Source organism: Anolis sagrei, chromosome 2 (genome assembly GCF_037176765.1).
Source record: "Anolis sagrei isolate rAnoSag1 chromosome 2, rAnoSag1.mat, whole genome shotgun sequence".
Lineage (NCBI taxonomy): Eukaryota > Metazoa > Chordata > Lepidosauria > Squamata > Dactyloidae > Anolis > Anolis sagrei.
The window spans coordinates 121,910,305-121,931,450 of NC_090022.1; the positions used below are offsets into that span (position 1 = coordinate 121,910,305).

At 39.9% G+C, this 21,146-nt stretch overlaps 1 protein-coding gene across 1 annotated transcript; it reads right to left on the reverse strand.

Moving 5' to 3' along the window:
- Positions 1-349: 349 nt before the first annotated feature.
- Positions 350-21,146, reverse strand: GSG1L2 (GSG1 like 2). Its single transcript, XM_060764551.2, has 5 exons — positions 20,769-21,146; positions 11,726-11,773; positions 7,633-7,785; positions 6,351-6,462; positions 350-4,674 (listed from the first exon to the last, which is right to left on the reverse strand). The coding sequence occupies exons 1-5, from the start codon at positions 21,061-21,063 to the stop codon at positions 4,383-4,385; spliced, it is 900 nt and encodes a 299-aa protein (XP_060620534.2). The 5' UTR covers positions 21,064-21,146; the 3' UTR covers positions 350-4,382.

Genomic DNA, 21,146 nt, shown 5'->3' on the forward strand with positions numbered 1-21,146 from the left:
CCATGTCTTATTTCAATGTATAAACCTCTTGGACTGCAGACTTGTCCTTTATGAAGCACCATATGGTAATTCATGTAAATATATATGCTGTACAGAAATATACATATGCTCCGTGAGCCCTTGGTATTCACTGAGGTTTGGTTCCCCCGGTTGATACCAAAATCCCCAAATGCTAAATTAGCATTATACACAAAGTGTAATAAAATGTTATTTCTTATATAAAGTGGCAATATGAAGTTTGGCTTTTCAGATTTTTTAAAAATGCATTTCAAGCCATGGATAGTACAATATATGGAGAGAGCCGACTGTATTCAGCTCTTATTACTCTTTTAATTTTTTTACCTCCATATTTCTTTTTTTTTGCTGAATTTCCAGCCCCATGCCAGTGTCTGTTTAGCCTTTCTCTCCAGTCATGCCTTCTTAAATTTAATGGCTTAAAGGCTTAATTGGCTTTGCCATGGAATAGATCATATGGAGCTCCCTGTGGAGGAATGAATCCCCTAGGTCTCTCTCCAGCTTTGTCTTTCTGTGACCCTTTCCCACTTCACAAACGTAGTGCTACAATTCCACTTTATCTGCAATGACAAAAACCTACAGAATCCTGGGATTCATAATTTCAGAAGAGGATTTTAGAATCCCCATCCTCTGAACAAATTATAAACCCAAGGAGGATTTCAGAGGATACTGTCATGAACATTAAAGAAAATCCAGAATATTATAACTGAACAGCGTGAAAAGGCCCCTGATGTTTAACAAGTTAATGTTCAGTTGATCTTAGATTTGAGATTTCTGTTTTTTTGCATTTAGCTATGTAAATTGCCATTAATTGGTGCTATTAGCTTTAATGGAAGTGTTAAAGCTGGAAGGTAATCTAGATATACAGGAAATGAATAATAAAGAAATAACGCATCCTCAAGGTCCTTCGCTTTGAACAACAGTTAAGAGCACCATTATGTATAACTAGCCAGCTTCTATTTTCCTTTGTGTTAGTCTTCTCTTCTGTTCCTCAGTAGTATAGACATGACATTTTATTTAACCATCACATTCTCTGTTGGACGAGTGGGCTTATAAACTAAAGACCCTCCCTGTAAATGTATAGCAGAGTAGTTTACTTGCAGGGGTGTAACCCAGCACCTGCAGCCATAAAATGAACAACAGAACAAAAACTCACAGACCCGTTTCTTACTTCCTCCGAAGGCTTTTTCCTTGTAGCAAAAATAACATAGTTGCAGCACTTACAAAATAAAGTTTCTTGTAACACAAATAAAAGTTCATTGCTCTTCATTCTTTGCTCTTGGCTTCCCTGCTCACACACTGGCTTTTCTTGCACAGAGCTTCAGCTTTGCTAACCCAGAGCCTTTACCTTACATAGGAGCCAAACACAGGAGCTTCACACAGGACTTACACAAAGGTTCTAACACAAAGGCTCTAACACAGAGGCTAACAACTTCACAGGCACACCTGCTTATATCAAACTAATGGTTTTGCTTAGTAATTGCATCCTCTTAACTATTTCAGTGCATGTCCATTATTTTTGTAATTAAAAATACCTTATTAATTTTTAATCTCTTGACAATCTGATAGCCAAGGAACACTTAGGACTTCATCTCATGGTTTTGGGGGCCAGGGGAGGTGGGAACCGGGGAAAATGGCCTTCTTAGCATTATGTTCATGTTGCTTCATCTCCAAAGGATCCAGATAACTTTTTACCTCCATCACACATGTTTTCCTTCTTCCATTTCTACAGGAATCATCCTTTTGTTTTGCAATCACACAGGAGAATGATCACATACATATATTAAAAGGGGGTTTATCAATTTATAGCATAATACCCTTTCTATCCAATGCTTAAAACAATATAATGTTTTGTAGAATACACAAATGATTTGAATGCATTTTTAAAAGATTAAACATAAGTTATCCACCCTTGAGCAACTTGAGATGTACTGCAGAAGTAAAGGTTTCCTGGAAAAGGAAACTCTCCTATACAGCAAATTACCCTTACTTTGGTATTGTGAATAGCATTTATAAAGTATTTACCTCTCTGTTTGCTGTCTTTAGAGTAATGGTAATAACAGCATATTTGGGATGTTTTTAAGGACCTCCCACAGGACATCACAACAGAGAAAAACACAGGAAAAGAAAACAATTCCCATCACACCTAATTTTCACTGTTTAAACTGTTTCTATGCACAGTGAAACATCTGGAGTCAATTCCCAAGTGACTTTAAAATCCTTGTGTTTCTATACACTTAAGAAATGGGCTCAAACAGGAAACCCACAGGATGATCTTGCATTGTCTGATATGCTTGGAGAGGGGCTGTGGGATGAAGTCCTTAGTTTGTTCTTGTATCCCAAATAGCATGAGAAAGGTGTGAGAAGAGCCATTGTCATAGCACACTTTCCTATCCTGTATCTCCTTCTAAAAGTTTCTAATTGAATTATTGAAAACTTGAAATAATCGCCACTTTTTGGTAGATTAAAAATGACTCAGCACCTTGCTGCAATGGCTTGTCTCTTGCTGAACTGGCAATATGTTACAGCACTCAACTCAGGCTACAGGGGTATTTCTACTCTTGCATAAGAAAGTATTCATACCACCTTGTGGAAGCCAGTGAGGTATAGTGGTGTGAATGTTGAATTGCAATTCTGGAGACAATGTCTGGAATCGTCACTTGGCCATGGAAACCCACTGGGTGACCTTGGGCAAGTCATACTCACTCAGGCTTGGAAGAGAGCAAAGCAACTTCCCTCTGAACAAATCTCACCAAGAAAACCTTGTGATAGATTTGCCTTAGGGCTGCCATAACTCAGAAATCCCTTGCAGGTACACAACAACAGCAACAACAATACTGCACTGCCTCATGGTGTCACAATGCCATTCTTTTATCCCACAATCAGAAAGGTCAGTGGAATGGCTGAGAAGCTACCACTAACCCAGTGGTAAGACATAGTCTTGAAGCTCCTCCAAAATGATTCAATCAATATCTGTTATGCCAAGCCAGTGGGACTGTGGGAATAAACTGGCTGACTTGAAAAACCTGTTGTCAATCATATTTACATTTTTTTTTCTGCTGATGTATTGGACCAGGACCAGAGTTGATGTAGAATAATTGTGTATCTTCAGCAAAAATTCAAATGGTGTAATGTCACTTTATAATGACATTATAATAAATTTAATAACTCATTGTGTGTGATAATTTTTAAAGAGCTCCCCAGTTTCTGCCCTCATTGAGACAGTTAACATCACTCCATCTAATGGAAGATAAGCACTCTGGAAGATAAGCCAAGAACAGAAACTTAACTCTGGTGTCATGGAATCCCACAGTTGAGCTGATCTGGGGGATTTTTGGCACAGTTTGACAGCTGTGTCATACTTGCCAGCTGCTGCTTTTATCATCATCCACAGCACAAGACACTACACTATTTATGTGAGGTGAGATCCATAACTCAGCCATTAAATCTGTATCATCACTTCCTTGGTTTACTTCACTTTTGCCCTTAGCCAAAGTATAAAAACCCATTTGGCAAGATTCACTTGTCAGATAGTAATTATTTGCTCAAGGGGTTCCTTGGCAGTAGAAAGTTGTAATACAAAAGTTTTCTTTATTTCCCTACCAGAAGAGAACTTTTACAGGTGCCTCAGTGGGCATTATTAAAAAGTGCAAAGAAGTTTGCAGGGTGAATTTGTTTTTTTCTGTTGTAAAACTTAGCCCTAATGAGAGAGGGCCATCTATCTTGGTGTCAGAGACTAAACCCCAAAGGATTCCTGAAGCAAAGCTCCAACACTTAATGTGTATTTTGGAAAAGGGTCTTTCCCCCCAAAAAACATCTTTCCCTTTAAAGCTCAGTTCTGTTTTAGTTTAGTTGTGATATGAGATCCTTCTGAATAGTGGCATTTCCTTTTCCTTACTAAAAAATACATAGTCATCCTTGCGTGAGATTATTGTTTTTCATATTATTGTTGCTGTTGATGATAATCACAACTGCATTCAAAATCTCAAAATGCCTAAATGGGGTGCTATTTTTAAGTCCTATTCATTTCAGCAGGAGAGCTAAGCAAGTGTTTGTTCACTTACCTGGGATTAAATCTCACAGAAAGGGACCTATTTCTGGTGTTTAGAATGGTTATGTCAATCACTGCCAGCTAAAAATCAATGCAACTTTAGAGCTTAATTTTGACTAGATGTTGCCCTCAATCAGAACCAGAGCAAAAAGAGAGGAGAGATGAAAAGAAAGAAGGCTTTTCTTTTTGTTTGCTCCTTTCCTTTGTAAGTCACCAACATGTTTTGCAGTTAGAATATCAGTCTTTGACATACAAAAGAATGCTTCAAATCAGCACTGGCTAAGCCAATCATCCATCTTTCTACAGAAGCCAAGGTTTAACAGTATTCTTCACAATGTGCCAAAGGGATGTTATTCAATCCTGAAAATGCTGTAGGGTTGACCGGGGTGTGAATGTCCGTCAGGTGGTGCATGAAGTCTCCAGCTGTGCTGTGCACAGTGTCAATGTACATCGTCCATCCTCTTTCTGGATCTGAGTATTTGGGTTTCATCTTTAAACTTCTCTCCAGTTTTTTCTGTTTATATTTGATCTCCAGAATAGTTTTTGTGTATCGGTTCATTGTGGTCACGGATGAAGCCATACAGCAGGCAAAGGAGCCCCATGCAAGACTGTCAATAAAAACAATAGCATCATTAATAAAACTGCAGAAATGCATGTATGCATTTGTGTACAATTCATTGATTTTTAAAAGTACTACCTTGCAGCTTACATGTGCCTTCAAGTACTTTTGTGCAGCCAATGCATGGATCTCTATTATAATCCTTACCATTATACTTCAGTTTAAAAACACGTACAATTTCTATGTCTTCTGGGCATACTGAACATTTTAAAATGTCAAAAAAGTCCATTCAAATCACAACACAATCTGACCTACTCTGCTTTTATATTTCATTATTTCTAGGGCTGTACAGAATGATCATCCATTAACAATTCTATGAAGGGTGTCCAACACCTCTGTTCATGCCATTTACAGCCCATTCTGCTTCAATGCAATGCTCCTCTTGGGTTGCTGTGACCCAAGTGAATCCGGCCATGAAAGCCTTCAAAAACACAATGTTCTCCTTCTTCCTCATTCACAACATCACCTCAGATAAATTAAAATCATATAGTGAATCTGATAATTTCCTGGCATCATATAATTGATATTTGGTAATGCAATGAAACTGTTTTACGAGTAAAGAACAGAGTTGCTTATGAGTGATCGTACAGTCATTATTTGCTATCTTGACCCTGAAGTAACTGCACAGCCAATTATTTTTGCCCCCTTCCCTCTTCCTCTTCTGTCCTCTCTCCCTCAAAACTGTTATGCTCCTTTCACAGTATCAGAAAATATTCACAAAATGCACCCAATTTCCATTCAAACTTTTCTTCCACAGCTTCTAACATAATCTACCTTCCTAACATCTGCCAGATGGGGAGATTGTGGCAGAGCAGCAGCCACAAACTCAATTATATCTATTAAAAAGGATTTGGGCTACTTGGTCAGACAGCATGCAATGGGAACGTGTAGCACCTTCATGATTAAAGGAGAAAGATTGCTACCAACTTCTTTCTCTTGGGGAAATCTCCAAGGTGCTACAAGATCCCTTTGCATACTGGTATTCCAGGCGAACATGGCTACTTTGAATTGGTCCAACAGTATGCTGTATGGGATGTGGCATAAGACCAGAAGGCTTCAGGCCTCCCAAAAATATGCAAGGTGCCATTCCCCCTCCTCTTAATTAACTGTTGGGTAAAAGTCGTGATGTTACTAGTGTGCTACTGCTAGATCACCATTATTGGATTATTTTTCGTCATGTCAGGAGCAAGTCGCTTCTGGTGTGATTATTATTATTATTGGATTAATGCTTGCCTTATGCCAATACACTATTCAAATACAAACAATGTGCCATCTCCTTCTCTCGTTTCTACAACGAAGCTCACTGATAACACAGTCTCCACCCCCTGTACATTTACTATGATTTACCAGCTGTGATTGTGAAGATATCCTTATCACCACATGGTCTATCTATCTGTGCCTCATATGAAATTCTGAAAGAGTAAATTTTAAATATGAGAATTTCCTCCCCATAACAGTTTTTCCCATTTCTTCTGAATAACTGCCTTTGTATGTAGATCATTTGCTTTGTTTATCTGTCCCACTTTTCCCTCAGCTGGAATGTATTCTAATTACAATCCTGATTTTTTAAAAATGGTCAAAATCAAAGTCCTAAATTTAAGTTACCCGCAAAAAGATCATTTGTCTGTCATTATCCCCCCCCCCCACTCCAAAACACAAACCTACCAGTAAGACCAGCCATAATCCCAGGTCTGTGGGCGCCAGTCTTCTGGACCAAGATTGACAGTCATTTGGAATACAGTGGTATACATCATATGAGCCACCATTCCCAGGAGGCCTGGAAGATTAGATAATAGCAATGTTAGCAGTTATCTCTTACTAATTTGGGTTTGGATTTATTATAAGACTTTCAAAATAACATGTGACATTCTTAAAGAAAAATGGGAAGAAAACAAGAATAACACTCTCCTTACTTGTTTAATCACAATTTCACTACCATGCATTGATTACAAGATTTTCAAGGAAATGTCATATGGACGTCATCTTTTCTTTAAAGCATAGAGCTGCCTGTTTTGGTGGAGGGAGCCCCTGATGCTTTGTACCTGTCTGGATTAGAAAGGGAAAGCCCGTCCTTTACAAAGAGATGTTACACGTGGACATTGAATCTATCCCCTTGGATGCTTTTGGCATGAGATACTTGTATAAACAAAATGGTATAGCTAAGAGCAGAGCAGCACAGAAGCCATGGCTGTTTGAAGGAAAACATGCAGGTACAGATAGGTGTGGAGTTAATATGTATGATAACATAGAAAGTAGTCTGACACAACCTGGTCAAATTATTTGTCCATATGTTTGTTCAATTCCTGGCATCTCCAGTTTGAGAGAGCAAGGAGATAGTGGCTACACCTACACTGTATAATTAATCAGTTTGATACCACCTTAACTGCCATGCCTCAATCCTATGGAATCATGGGAGTTGTAGTTCAGTGAGGTAGCAGCAAACTTTCACAGATAAGGCAAAATACCTTGTAAACCGTAAACTCTGATGATTACATAGCATGACTGTTAGTGGTATCAAACTGCATTAATATTCTATAGTGTAGATGCACCCTTTGACAGGATGCAGCCTGAGAGTTACTGCCAACAAGAATGGGAAAATGAATCAAAATAGTATAAGGCAGCTCACTGCACTTTTAGTAAGCTGACTGCCTAGTCCTCAGTTACTAAAGGAGGGACATTTAATCAATTGTTGAATGGTGAATCAACATGTAGATAAATGTGATGGATTAAATGGGTCTACTCCAGTCAGGACTAAAAGAAGATTTGGGTCTTTCTGTTGAAGGTTCTTGATTGGTTAATAAAGTCATGGTTTAAATACAAACACATACTGTATGTCTTATGATTTTTACTTCAGAGTCTAAACACAAACATTGCACCACATGACATCAGAGTGTTGATAAAAGTCGTTGCTGAAAAGAGGCTGCCATTCAAATCAGGTAATGCCTACCTGCTAGAACGGTGAATATAGCAGCAAAGGCATTGAGTTTCAGCCCATCAAGGATGCTGATGGAATGGCAGATTTCAATCAACATGAGGCTGGCACCCATCAGGAGTAAAGTAATGTAGAGGAGTTCTGCTGCAATAGACAGCCACAACACCCCTGCAACGACAAAGCACAGCAGCAGCAGCACGGAGATTCATTGGCACCCCAAGGCCATTGTTAATTTACACAATCCATCCCCTGCAATTGCCAATACACACAAAGAGAGTACAAATTTTAAAAGCCAATCCTTTTGAGTGGGAGAGTTGATAATTTTAGGGTACTGAAAATATCTGAATGGGGAAGTAGAAGTTTAGTGTTTGTTTTAGTCAGGACATCAGCCATTCAGAACTACACCTTCAAAACCCTTCCTTGTCCAAGTGAAGCTGCTTCACACCTGAGAAGAGGAAGTTATGAAAGGATAGATTGGGACTATTCCCAACTAACCCTGATTGGACCTAGAGTAGACATCACACCAGCTTCCCTGGGATTCTTCTTCTCCACTCTCCTCTTTTTCAAATCAGTAACAAAGTAACAAGCCTGATAGGAGAGACAGCTCTATGAGCACAGTTTGCAGCAACTGAAGCAAGTTTCGAACACAGGGAATGAATCCAAGGGGAAGGGAGGAAAATGGACATTTTAGATGCAACTAGGAAAGTGGGAAGACAAAGATTAATTAGAACCACCCTTTACAAATAAGGATAGTGTGAAGTTATGCCCAAAAGCCTTCAGGTGAAGTGTAGGTGACCAGAGCAGAACCAGAAAAAAGATGCCAACTCTCATCACATATACTCTGTGCTCCAGTCAGCAAGTGTCCCAGGAATCAAGTAGTTAGAACTTCAAGAACTCCTGAATAATTAATTCAGTCAATGTCAGTCATGGGTTATCCATTGAGATGAAAAGCAAAACAAGAGGGTCATTGTCAACTGGTCCAGGAGTTGTTACAACAAATTAGCAGTCCAGACACAAGAGCCAGCAAGGAGTAAATGGAGTTGTCAAAGCACAGCTGGTACAAGGTCAAGAAAACACAAATGCCAAAAGAGTACTGTCAAATCATCCAGATAAGGCAGTTGTGGGTAAAAGAGATACCGGGGAGTTTTTGGGAGATTTATGGTAGCTGTCTCCAAAACACCAGGTACCTATTTAATCAGAATCTCCTATTTAACAGTTGCAAGGATTAGCACAACCTCTATTACTTAGTGGTTCAGAAAGGCACATACATCTTCAGCATCCTCAGTATCTGACATATTCACTGGAGAGCATGGCCTCCAGCTCCCCAGACTCTGAGATATCATTGTCACTTCTATGTCTGAATTGCCTGATGTCAAAATCTGAGTTATGACAAGGCAATTTGAAACAATCCAATCAATATGTGCAGAGTTGTGAAGGAACATGGCAACCATGTCACAAAGTCATACTACAAATTGATACCTCTGCAAAGAAGGCTACATAGCTAGAATTGTTGGTGTTACAAAGTGAATTTTGCCTCCCAGTGAAATTTTCCTTCTGTCCCCACATTTCAAGCATTGCACAGAATGAGACAGTGAAAACCAATCACATGGATTTTTCTTATATTAGCTGTGTTCACATATCCTTGATAACTTTTTGTTGAATGTCTGAACTTTTTTCTAAATGTTCAACTAAAGTTTTATATTATTCCAATGCTAGAGATTCTGGGATTGAAGAGAAAATTAATGGGGAAGGGGAAGAATTGGTACATTATCTGGGCAGAGCACAAAAGGGTGCCTAAACAGAGGATAGTCCATTTTATTGGGTGGGGGTTGAAGGAGTAAAACCACCTCCACCCCGTGTAAAATGAACTATCCCTTTAATAGTACCAAATAATTTATATTTGGAAATACGATAACCTCCTTCTCATAGCTGCACCTCCGGAAAGTCCTTATACATATTTTTTTGGGATTAAACTCTGGTTATTCAATACTTGAGTTTCCTGACAGATGAGCACTAATTTGAAAAAATGGTAGAAAGAATAACTAGGACCAATCCTGATTTACCTATAACCATGTCTTAACAGAGATGAACTCTTAATGTGGGACAGACTAGAAAGAACATTTTGCCTTTTATGAGCCTATAATGGAGCAGAATTTAAGTAGCAGAGTGTGGCTGAATCTACACAAGGGCTATACCCCAGCTCCAATACACAGTATCCTGCCATGGTTTGACCCTGTTAACATCACACATCTGCTTTGATCTAAACTCAATCTTTAGATCAAATGTTGGGCCCAAAACAAGTCCCCCACCCTAAGGTCACATCTGTACAAAAGTGCAGTTTTACCATGTTAACATGTTTATTGTATCAGATTTTTTAGGTCACAGAGGCTGCTTTTTCTTCTTCCTGGCACAAATGGAGATATACATGTATCTGCATATTCATATAAAATAATAGACTGTGCTGTCATTCCTATGGCCTACTTGCATTCACATTTACTGGTTTGCATATGACTCCCTCAATGGGCTCCCCCATTCTGCTTTCCTTTTGGGTATTCAAATATGCAAATATCCACCAATACACACTGATTTAAAACATCTTGGTAAAAACCCAGGATTACATTTCCATAGAGCTTAATCAAATGTAACAACAACACCCCAGCTTTCCTGTTCTTTTCCCCCTGAAACCTCAGACATCTCCATCCCTGTGTGTGTTTAGAAATGTGTGTGTGCATCTGTCAGAAAAATTAAATGCCTCCTCATTCAGTTTTGGCAACAACATTTAAAGTTCTCAATGTGAACTTCCTTCAGGATTTAGAAGAACATAATAATAATAATAATAATAATAATAATAATAATAATCCTTATAGTATGGAATAGCTAGTTTGTAAACCAATTGGCCACAAACCAGCAAAAAATATAGCCCAACCCTACCCATTTTTCTTTGATTCTATAGAGAATTTATTGTCTAATGAAGCTGTAATCCACTGAGTTCAGCTGGATTTACTTCTGTGTATAAAATCACACTGTTAATGCAGGGTGGCAGGAGTATTGGGCATTCACATTTCCCCTCTGGCCCATAAATGTTGGGCCCAAAACAGGAGTTCTCTCGATGTAAATGTATTTGGAAGTGCGACCTAATCCAAGACATCTTTACTAGAACCCGGGATTAAATTCCCATTGAGTTTAATAAAATGTAAAACACAGCCCTAGTGAGAAGAGGATCAGATAGTTGAATATGCAAATAACAACATACACTGAATGTAAGAAAAAAAGAAAAGATGACACCATGCTTGCCAGATGAGGATGCCTGTATAACCAAACTGGCCTGCTTCCCAACCACCCACTCCCCAATTCCACCACAATCTTGGTTTAGGGCACAGGATACACATGTAAAAAATCTGTTTTGCCTAGAATCTGTGGAGTAAATAGTGTTTAAAACAATGGTTCTCAACCTGTGAGTCCCCAGATGTTTTGGCCTACAACTCCCAGAAATCCCATCCAGTTTACCAGCTGTTAGGATTTCTGGGATTTGAAGACCGAAACAATTGGGGACCCACAGATTGAGAACCATTGCTATAAAAGAAATGCTTTTCTTTTGAAACCAGAGGACTATCATGTGTTCAACCAGGAGCAGGATTGAATTAAGGATGATTTTTTTAACAGGTGTAGATTCAACTTGAATCCCACCCCAAACATCCATATCCAATTTCATCTCTCTCTTATACATGTCACAGAACCCATGTATTTGTACTTGGTGATACAAAGTTTTTTATTTGATATTGAGTCACTTTCATGTAGTATGACACAATTTGATCCTAAGGAGGATTTTCCTAAATCTCCCTATTCAGCAACTTGAGGCCTTATACTTTGAAATCCAACTTGGGCTTCTTTGAGATATTTAAAGTATATTCCATCCTCAACCTACAAATTCAAAATACAATGCAAATGTGAGCTTACCATAGATTTGAAATGTAAAGCCAATGTATGAAAAATACACTTATCATTGTGTCTTTTTTTTTTTAAAAAAAAATTCTTTCGCCATGAGTCAGAACACTAAACATAAAGATAAAAATAGGTATAACTTGAAATAGTGACAGTATATAATTACCTCGATCTGCTGGGGGTGTCAGGCTGATAAAACTTCGGCACTTCTCTCCTATTAAGCAAATATAATGAAAACTTAAAATTATAGATTTTTTTTTAAAAAAAACAACAAATGTCTCATTAGCCACTTTAGCCTCCCCGCCTTCCTAACATTTACAGGAAAACAGCCTGAAAGCAGCAGATGGCAGGGGAAACTAGAGGCAGCAAGATAAAATACTCCAGCATTATTTGGAATGCAAACCCCAAGGGAGGAAACTAAAAGCATACCCATCCATCTTTATAAATCTTAAAATAGAACAGAGTTATGGCTGTTTCATGTGCACGCATAGCTGGCCCAAATACTTGCAGGATGTGCCACATGAAATATCTCTTCTTTTCAATGGTTGTCCCACATGAGGACAGGGGTACAATCTTTTATCTCCACTGTTCACATGTTGTTGTTTTTTAGAAATTGGCACATACCTACAGCTCTGATGTCCATCTGTACACTAGGCCTGGCATGTCAGAGTTGTCCTTGGCTGCAAAACCTTAGAAATGATCCCTTGGGATGTCACAGGATGGGGCCTGGTGGTGAGGCAAAGGGAAGCCCTAGCTGGTATCATTAAGCATGATACACCGTGTGTCATCATGGGATAGCAATCACATACACATTTTCAAGGCAATGCTCATACCCTGAGATTCTTCCCCTTGCCCTGAAGAACAGACAAGAGAGGCCAGATCTTGAGATCTATCCTGTGTATTTTACATCTTTAACAGACCTCATGTACTCCAGTTGGGAGCCAGCACAACAATCAAAACATCCCTACTTATTTTGGAGTTGCCTTCCTGTTAATCAACTCTACAAACTAGCTGGCATTGTTCCCATGATGTGCGATGGGAAGTTGCTGCTAACTGTGAGAGAAATGAGGTTGAATACTGTGAAAGCCATTCACTTCGTGGCTATCTGGCTCCTTTCAGTAAACTCAAATCAAGGAAAAGCTTCATGAGAACCACCACTCCTCTTAACGTCCCCCCACCAACAGCAAGGATATCCCTCTGGGCAGCTAAATCAGAAAATCCCAAATGGATGCCCCCCCCCCCCCATAAAGGTCTGCCTCCAGGGGCAAACCAAGAATGGGCAACTTGGGAGTCCCTGAACAGACTCAGAAGTGGAGTGGGTAGATCAAAATACAACCTGGCAAAATGGCACTACCTAGAAGAATCCTCCACCATATACAACTATGAAGCAGAACAAACAACTCCACATCTTTATGCTTGTCCCCAATGCCCTGCTTCATGCACAAAGGAAGAATTGTTTAATGCTACAGAAAATGCAGTCACTGTTGCCCATTTTTGGTCAAAAATTATTTATCTGCTTGTGCTCCCTCTATTTTTATCAGTTTTATACTTATTTATACAATGCTTTTGACATGAAATAACTAAATTGGAGTTGCCTTTAGTATAGTGAGGGACAGCATGTTCAAATGTAAAATGCAAGAGAGACAATTCTTCTTACTACATTGTGCCCAATTCATCACATCCTGCACCAGATATTCAATACATGCACAACCAAGGCAAGTCCTGCCCAATGGGATCAAAAGCCAGTCTGCCAATGTTCTGGGAGGAGAGGTTTCTAATGGGAAACCTTTATGGTCCCCTCTGGTTTGGGGCCTTTGAACATAGTTAAGTGAGCAAAATCCTGGTAGCGTTTGGAGAGGTTTTTCAAGGGCTCAGCTCTTGGTCTTCTTTTATGGATAACTAAGGATAACTCTACTTCCAAACAGCATTCTCAACAACTCTGAAGTATAACCAACCCTGCTTCTATTTTTCAGTTTCTATGATTTTTGCCAGCTTCTTCCTCTGAATATGACCTACATCACCTAATATTCATTGGTGGTCTATATACTAGAAGTAGGTTTGAACAACTTGGTATTATGATGCAAACTAGGCATTACTGTAACACCCCAAGAAGTGAGAGATTCTGTGTATGGGAAGAACAAACAGCAGAAGATATTGAACATTTCTTAGTTGACTGTCCAGCATATGCTGAACTGCAATACAGATATTTACATCCAGTATTATCCAACTGCAGGTCCCCCAACAGAAAAGATCTTCTGGCATTCCTCTTGCAAGGACAAGAAAGATCCACCATAATCAGAGTAAGCCTTTTTATTCTGAAAGCTATCAAGAAAAGAGCAGATTTCCTGAAAGAAGAACCAGGAAAATAAGATTCTGGCTGTAAATAGAAGGTCAGCTGCTGTCCTCTCCTTTTTGCCTTGTATTTTATTTGTGTTGTATTTTGAAATGGCCATATGACTAGTCAAATAAATAAATTATTATTACATCCCATTAGTGGTTTCTCATCCAAGTGCTAACCAGAACTGATCCCACTTCCAAGATTAGATGGGATATGGTGCCTTTAGAATATATAAATGGGTTAATGAATGGAGACAATATATAAACTACCATGGATGCATTTGAAATAGCAAAGGGTATATAGAAAACATTGTTTCAATTTTCTTGAAAGAATGTCTTTTTTGCCATCTAGTTGGGGTTACATCTGTTTGTACACTACACAATAGTAGCTGTGCCTCTCATGTTCTTGCAGCTTTTATCTTTTAATGAACAGAGAGCAACAGTATTGATATCCAGATTGCTGTTATCCAGCTGACCATCAAAAAGCTCTACACTGAACCATAAGGCTTACCTTCCAATGTCACAGTTCAAGAAAGTCATTGACAAGCTGAAATGTGCCCAAAGAGAGGTAACCAAAATGATCAAAGCTCTGAAAACAAAGTCTTATGAGGAACGGCTTAGCGAGCTGGCTATATTTAGCTTGGAGAAAAGAACAATAGTCATCCTTAAATATCTGAAGAGATGTAATATAGAAGATGAAGCAGGCTTGTTTGATTTCTGTGGCCTGAGAGACTATGATGCAAACCAATGTATTCCAATTACTAAAAAGAGAGATCCCACTTAAACATTAGAAAGAACTTCCTGACAGTAAGACCTGTCCAGCAGTGGGATAGATTGCCTTGGAAGGTGGAGAATGTATTTTCAGGTCTTTAAAAAGGAGTGGGATGGTTGTTTTGGGGAAATGTTTTACTTGTGTATTTCTGCATGGCAGGAATTGGATTAGATAACTTTGGGATCAATCCTATGATTCTGGACTCCGAGTTCTGGCAAATTGTCCTGATTACAATTCCCACATTCCCTGGGGCGGCTGAACCATTAGGCAGATTAAACATTTGCTTAGGGCGCCACTTGCCCAGGGGCACTGCTCTGCCAGCCAGGCACTGGAGTCTCCATGGCCCCTGAGGAAAGAGGCAGGGGAAGACAGGCGGGGATCCCTTCTTCCTCTCTCTCTCTTTCTCAATCTCAATCTTTTTCTCTCTCTGCCTTCACCCGGCTGAGCCGGCCCCATGTGCGGCCAGGAGCAGAGAGGTGGCACTTCAGGAGGGCGAGCAGAGACACACACACAGAGGGAAGGAAAGCTAGGCACCCAGGTAGGTAACTGTGGGCTCAGCTTTGGCATGGAAAAAGAAAGGAGCCCTCCTCAGACTCCCCTTGATCGAGCCTGCTGTGGCTTGACTCTGCCCCTGGCCCCACCAGCTGGCCCTTTCTCCCCTCTGCCTCCAGGCTGCATCTCCACTGTACACTCAATGCAGTTTGACACCGCTTGGACTGCCAGGGCTGAATGCTGTGGGATTGGGCAATTTGGTGTAATGGCACCAGTTCTCTTGGGCAGAGAAGGGGAAAGACCTTCCACCATTCCATACCACCCAGGGCCCTTCCACACAGCCCTATTTCCCAGAATATCAAGGCAGAAAATCCCACATTAGCTGAATGTGGACTCAGATAACACAGTTCAAAGCAGATATTGTGTATTATCTGCCTTGATGTTCTGGGTTATATGGCTGTGTGGAAGGGCCCTCAGTCCCCATCTATTCTGCCATATAAAATCTAAATAATTTGATTTGAGCTGGAATTTGTGACAGTGTAGACACATATAATCCAGTTCAAAGCAGATATTGTGTATTATATACCTTGATATTCTGGGTAATATGGCTGTGTGGAAGGGCCCTGAGTGTAATATGCTTTGTTTTTCTTTTATTGCCTAGAAGCAATAATCCAATTCAAAGCAGATAAATCCGGATTTTATATGATAGTGTCGCTGAGGTCCCATGTCTCCCAGGTCCCTTCTACACTGCCACATAATCCAGATTATTAAATCTGATAACCCACATTATCTCATTTGAACCAGGTTATGTGAGTCTACATGACCATATAATCCAGTTCAATGCAGACCATCGGTATTTGATATGGGAGTGTGGTAGAAGGGGCCTCAAACCACACTGAGTATTATATGCACTTCAAAGCCTGGCAACAACATTTCCACAGAAGCAAGCCCTTCGCAAGCCCTTTCCTATGTAACCATCCACGCACACAGTGAAAGTGCTTTGAAACTGCATAAAATGATCAGTGTGGTTGTTTTCCTCCCTGGCTCCAGACCAATGCCCTAAAATGAAAGCTAAAGCCTTCAGAGACACAAATATCTGCCGGTTTAGATCCCAGTGTGTGTGTGTGCACGCGCACATTCCCTGCTCCAAATCGGATGGCAGTTCTACAATTCTGAATCTAGTGGAAAACAGTTATTTGTAGTATTTACAACTCCCAAGCAGCGAGGATGAACCTCATTAAATTAAGGGGTGGCTGAAGCAATAGGCAAGTTACACATTTGCATATAGCGCAAAATTGAAAATTACACTTGAAAATTACCTAGGGCCGGCCCTGCACATTCCCCATAGTCTACCACATTTAAAACCCACTCAGGTCTTGTTCCCAGAACTATTCCTGCCTATGGTTCCTTCCTCTATCTCTTCTGATACCTTTCCAACTTATTTTACTCTTCCTTTGCTCTTTTTAATCATCGGTCTTTTCTATGTCCCTCTTTTCCTTTTCCTAGTTTTGACTCTTCTGCCCTTTGTCTTTTTGTCCTGCTAGCCCTCTTACCATGAAATCCCTCCTCTTCCTCCAGGAAGACTTTTTCTGAGAGCACTAGATACTAAATATAATATATTTATTTCCCACACTACCAGGGAGTGAGGTAATCGCTCACTGTCTCCCTCAAGCATTTTTATCTTCATGGAGATCTGAATTTTTTTTCTTACTGAAGTCTCATTTGTTATTTGGTACTACCATGGAATTGTGAACAAAATCTGTTTTTTATGCTATCATTTGAAATAAACAAAAAGCTCCCAAAGGCTGCACTGGTATTTGTGAAGATGAATGTCAGCAAATAAAAGCCACCTCGATAGTCTTTTGAGGGGACTAAAGGTGTGCATAAGGGATTACTATTTCTCCAGTAGAATAAAATCAAATCATTGTTGCACAGAGAAGAAATATTGCTTAGTTAGCAAAGGTGTCATTGTTGGAACATGAAAATGACTTCCTGTGGCTGGAGGAAATATTATGAATAATGAAATCAAAGGAAATCTGAGGTCAAAACAGGCCTTTGGAGTCGAACTCCGGGCTCCTGTTCAGACAAATAAGCATGAGGGCCCATAAGCGTAGCTGATTTGTCTTGCCAGATCTTGAAATATGTAAATATTACCCATTAGCATACAAATGGAGGCATTAAGAGTAGAGTCTGGACTGAATAAAAACTTTGAAGTGTAAAGTCTAAGTAGCCAACTCCATCTTTGGGTTATCGTAGGAAGAGGAGGGTGATTTTGAATGACAGGAGGCTTGATCATTTGCTCATTGAACACTTCCTTTGTGGGGCAGAGAACCTATCAGTATCATGTTCATATTCATAAATGTAACTAGTCCTCATCAGCCAAAGGGCTGATTGTAGCCTTTGCCCAATGCTTTGGCCAGGTTGTGGGTTTTGCTCCCCACTTGCTTTTCTCTATGCAAAGAGGGAAAAGTAAAAACCAAGATAGGTTTTCTTATAAGAACTGAATCTTACCTTGGGATGTGGCCATCTTTTAAAAAGCTGGCCGAGTGCTGGCCCCCTTCTATCAGAGCTTTGAGCCCAGAGGTCTGTAATTAGCATTCAAAACACCATACTGCCCAACATTTCATAGGTGGAAATCAGGACTCATATAGCCTACCAGAATCAGAGTTGGGTCAAAATGGCAAAAGAGGAAGAACTCTCAAGCTAAGAAAGGCTGCTGTGGTTTGCTTTGCTTTGAGCCTGCAGGGAAGGGCAAGATTCTCTCCCCCCCCCCCCAGTCCCCCTTCCCACCTGCAGAATGATTGAGTACAACTACTTTGGTGGGGTTTGTATTTATTTTGCAGGATGTGTAGTGAACTTGAGAACAAAAGGGAAATGGAGGAGGTAAGAGAACATGGGACCTTTCAAAACAGCTGGGGGGGGGGGTGTCAGAGGAGTAATCAGAGTTGTCCAGATGACATCAGGACAATTTGGAGAGCATGAAGCAATGGGTGTTTTTGCTTCACATTCCCCATTACCTTGCCCACAAAGGGAAGAGGAAGGTGGAACAAAACCAAACTGTGAGTAAATGAGTTTCCCAAAGTTTTCTCCATATTGCTGCAGACCCATCTTTCTTTATAGAAGGTGGAGCTCTGAGGAGGACTGCCTTCCTTTATCATAAAGATATAGGTTGCTGTAAGTTTTTCGGGCTGTATAGCTAAGTTCCAGAAGCATTCTCTCCTGACATTTTACCTGCATCTATGGCAGGCATCCTCAGAGGTGACCTCAGAACTTCTGAGGATGACTGCCATAGATGCAGGTGAAACATCAAGACAGAATGTTTCTGGAACATGGCCATACAGCCTGAAAAACTTACAGCAACCCAGTGATTCCAGCCACGAAAGCCTTCGACAATATAAAATGATATATATTTTTAAAAATCTGAGATTTGTTTAATGTAAACACATCCCGATGCACAAGTAATGTACAGCAGCCATATACCATATTTCCAGGTTTCAAAGTGCTGTATTCATAAAGTGGACCAGGCTAATTTCACTTGATTGCTTCCATTGGGGTTGGTCTTCAAAAGTAATGGCTTCCCAAAGGCCTCTTAAGAAGTGCATGGCTGAAGTGAGATTTGTGCAGAGACTTTAGGCCTACACTCCCAGGGCTGACTGTCATCTTCTTAGAGCAAATGAATTTTCCATAACATCAATATTTCTTGTTAATAATTAACACGAAGCTAATGGTGCGTGGGTGTTGCCATGTGCACGCATATCCCAGCAGAGAGAGACTTTCAGAGGGGTAAACTAACTTGAACATGGTGGTTTTTATTTGCATATGGTTTCTTTTCTCACCAGATTTTTTTTCCCAAAGCAGACATATCCGTTGCGTGGTTAAACACAGCTGGGAGAGTTACAATAGAGAATTGGGGTTAAATATTTTCCACTGAGCAGGTTTATCCTCCAAACGCATTTCAGGGGAAATGGACTGGAAATCCCTTATTTGATATGTAATATTTAATTCTACTCCTTGATACAGCTCTGCTGACTCTGGTTCAATGCTCAATGTAAATTTTATTTAAAATATCCTAATATTTGGACTAGGTTAAATACCAGGTAATGTAGGCTATATCTCAGGCCCCTTCCACACAGCTGTATAAAACCCACATTGAATGGCAGTGTGGACTCAGATAATCCAGTTCAAAGCAGATATTGTGGATTATCTGCCTTGATATTCTGGATTATATGGCTGTGTGGATGGGCTCTCAGAGGAAGAAACTGGTAAAAAGCAAGAGGCAGTGTGCATATGAATACACATAAATGTATGTGGAGTCTAAAATGTCCACATATCTACCCATAAACAGACACATACGTTTTCTGTAAAAGCAAATAAATAAATGCTTTGTGATTTTTTTAAAAAGATAATGATAGTCATCCTGAGCCATAAGAGAAGAAAATATAATCTACACTTGTAGAATGCTTATGTGAGGACCAACTAAAATACCACAAAGCTGTACAAATTTTCAAGTTCACCAGAACACTTATCAGATAAAGCGTTCTGAGGGGCTCAAATGTTTGTTTTATCTTTGTGGCATTTTTGTTAGTTCAAATAAAGATGTTGGTTTCTTTCTGCTTTACCCGAACTATTATTTTAGCCTACTTAGTACATTCCTCTGAGCAAAATAAATGACTTTCCCTTTTGTAGTAAAGTCATATATTCAGTGTAACTGTTACTCCACACACAAATTTTTAGTAACACCCTGTCCTATTCATTTACAGGGTGTATGATGTTAAGGTATACTTGTGTCTTCCAACTTTTTATTTGAATACAAAGATAACATGGGTATGTGAGCTACAGATAGGACTGTGACATAACTACCAATAATATTCTTCAGGAACAATATATCCACGTCCACTTGGCTATTACATGTCTCTAATAGTATATTTTGAATTTATTTTTCAAGTCAGTTGTACTTTAGAGTCAGTGTCTTATTTATGCTCAAGTGTGTAGCTTGGAAAGGAAGTGGGGCAAAATGAGGCCACTGATCTTCAAATACAATCCTCCTCCCCAAATAAAATTGTACTTTGTTCCCCAAATTTCTAGCATTGCAGAAAGTGAGACACTGACAATAATTCACAATTCCAACTTATGCCTGCTGTATTCACATTTCCTTGATAACCTTTTCTCTCCCTTTTGGATGCCTAAAATCTATTTCTATATATTCAAATGAAGTTTTCAGTTACTGCAGTACTGGAAATTAGAAGGCAGAAAGAAAAGTTCATGTGGGGGCAAGATTTCTTTGTAGGATGAGTGCCCTCCATCCTACTCTACCCCACAGCTACACTTTTTTATGCTCATTACAAGAATCCAGGGAGGTAAGCAGTTAGGAAACTGAAAATGGAATGTCGTTTGACAACTGCTTCACCATCAGCAGATCTGTGAATCGAATGTCGGTTTCTTGCCAATTAGTCTGACATTATCATATTTGGATCACCAGAGCCACTGCAATTATTCTCTTTCCCTACCTGCTGCCCTTCCCAGCCCAACACACTAAAGAAATCACATAACAATGCTTACTATCTCAAAGAAAATTGTGAGAAAGGAACTGTAAAGGGACAGCACTCACCTTCTGCATTGAGAATCTCCTCACAAGAATACCAGATACCAGCATGAAACTTTCGGTCCACAAACTTGTCATCCCCAGTTTCCCAGATGTAATGAACCACGTTGCTATTGTTTGTCCCGGAGCTGTTGAAGCGGATGCAGTGGGGGCCATCCTGCAGTTCATTGCAAAAAGGTTTGATGACTTTCTTGATCCCTTCACACCAATAGCTGCTGCTGAAGGCTGTGATGGAGAAGATTAATGAGATGAAACTGAGAGAGAGGGCTGCTAAGGCTCTTTGCCGCCTGTCCCCCCTCATTGCCTGAGATCTGCCTACTTGTCGAGGCAGCTGGCATCAGTATTAAAAAGATGCTTGAAACACCCACCACTGATGCCGTTTCT

What these genes read in the sequence shown, in the direction of transcription:
- GSG1L2 (XM_060764551.2), bottom strand. Translation starts at nt 21,063, where the DNA reads ATGAGGGGGGACAGGCGGCAAAGAGCCTTAGCAGCCCTCTCTCTCAGT. An exon ending in GGAGATTCTCAATGCAGAAG is followed by an intron (nt 11,774 to 20,768) that starts GTGAGTGCTGTC and finishes TTTGCTTAATAG; the next exon opens with GAGAGAAGTGCCGAAGTTTT. An exon ending in GACACCCCCAGCAGATCGAG is followed by an intron (nt 7,786 to 11,725) that starts GTAATTATATAC and finishes TTGTCGTTGCAG; the next exon opens with GGGTGTTGTGGCTGTCTATT.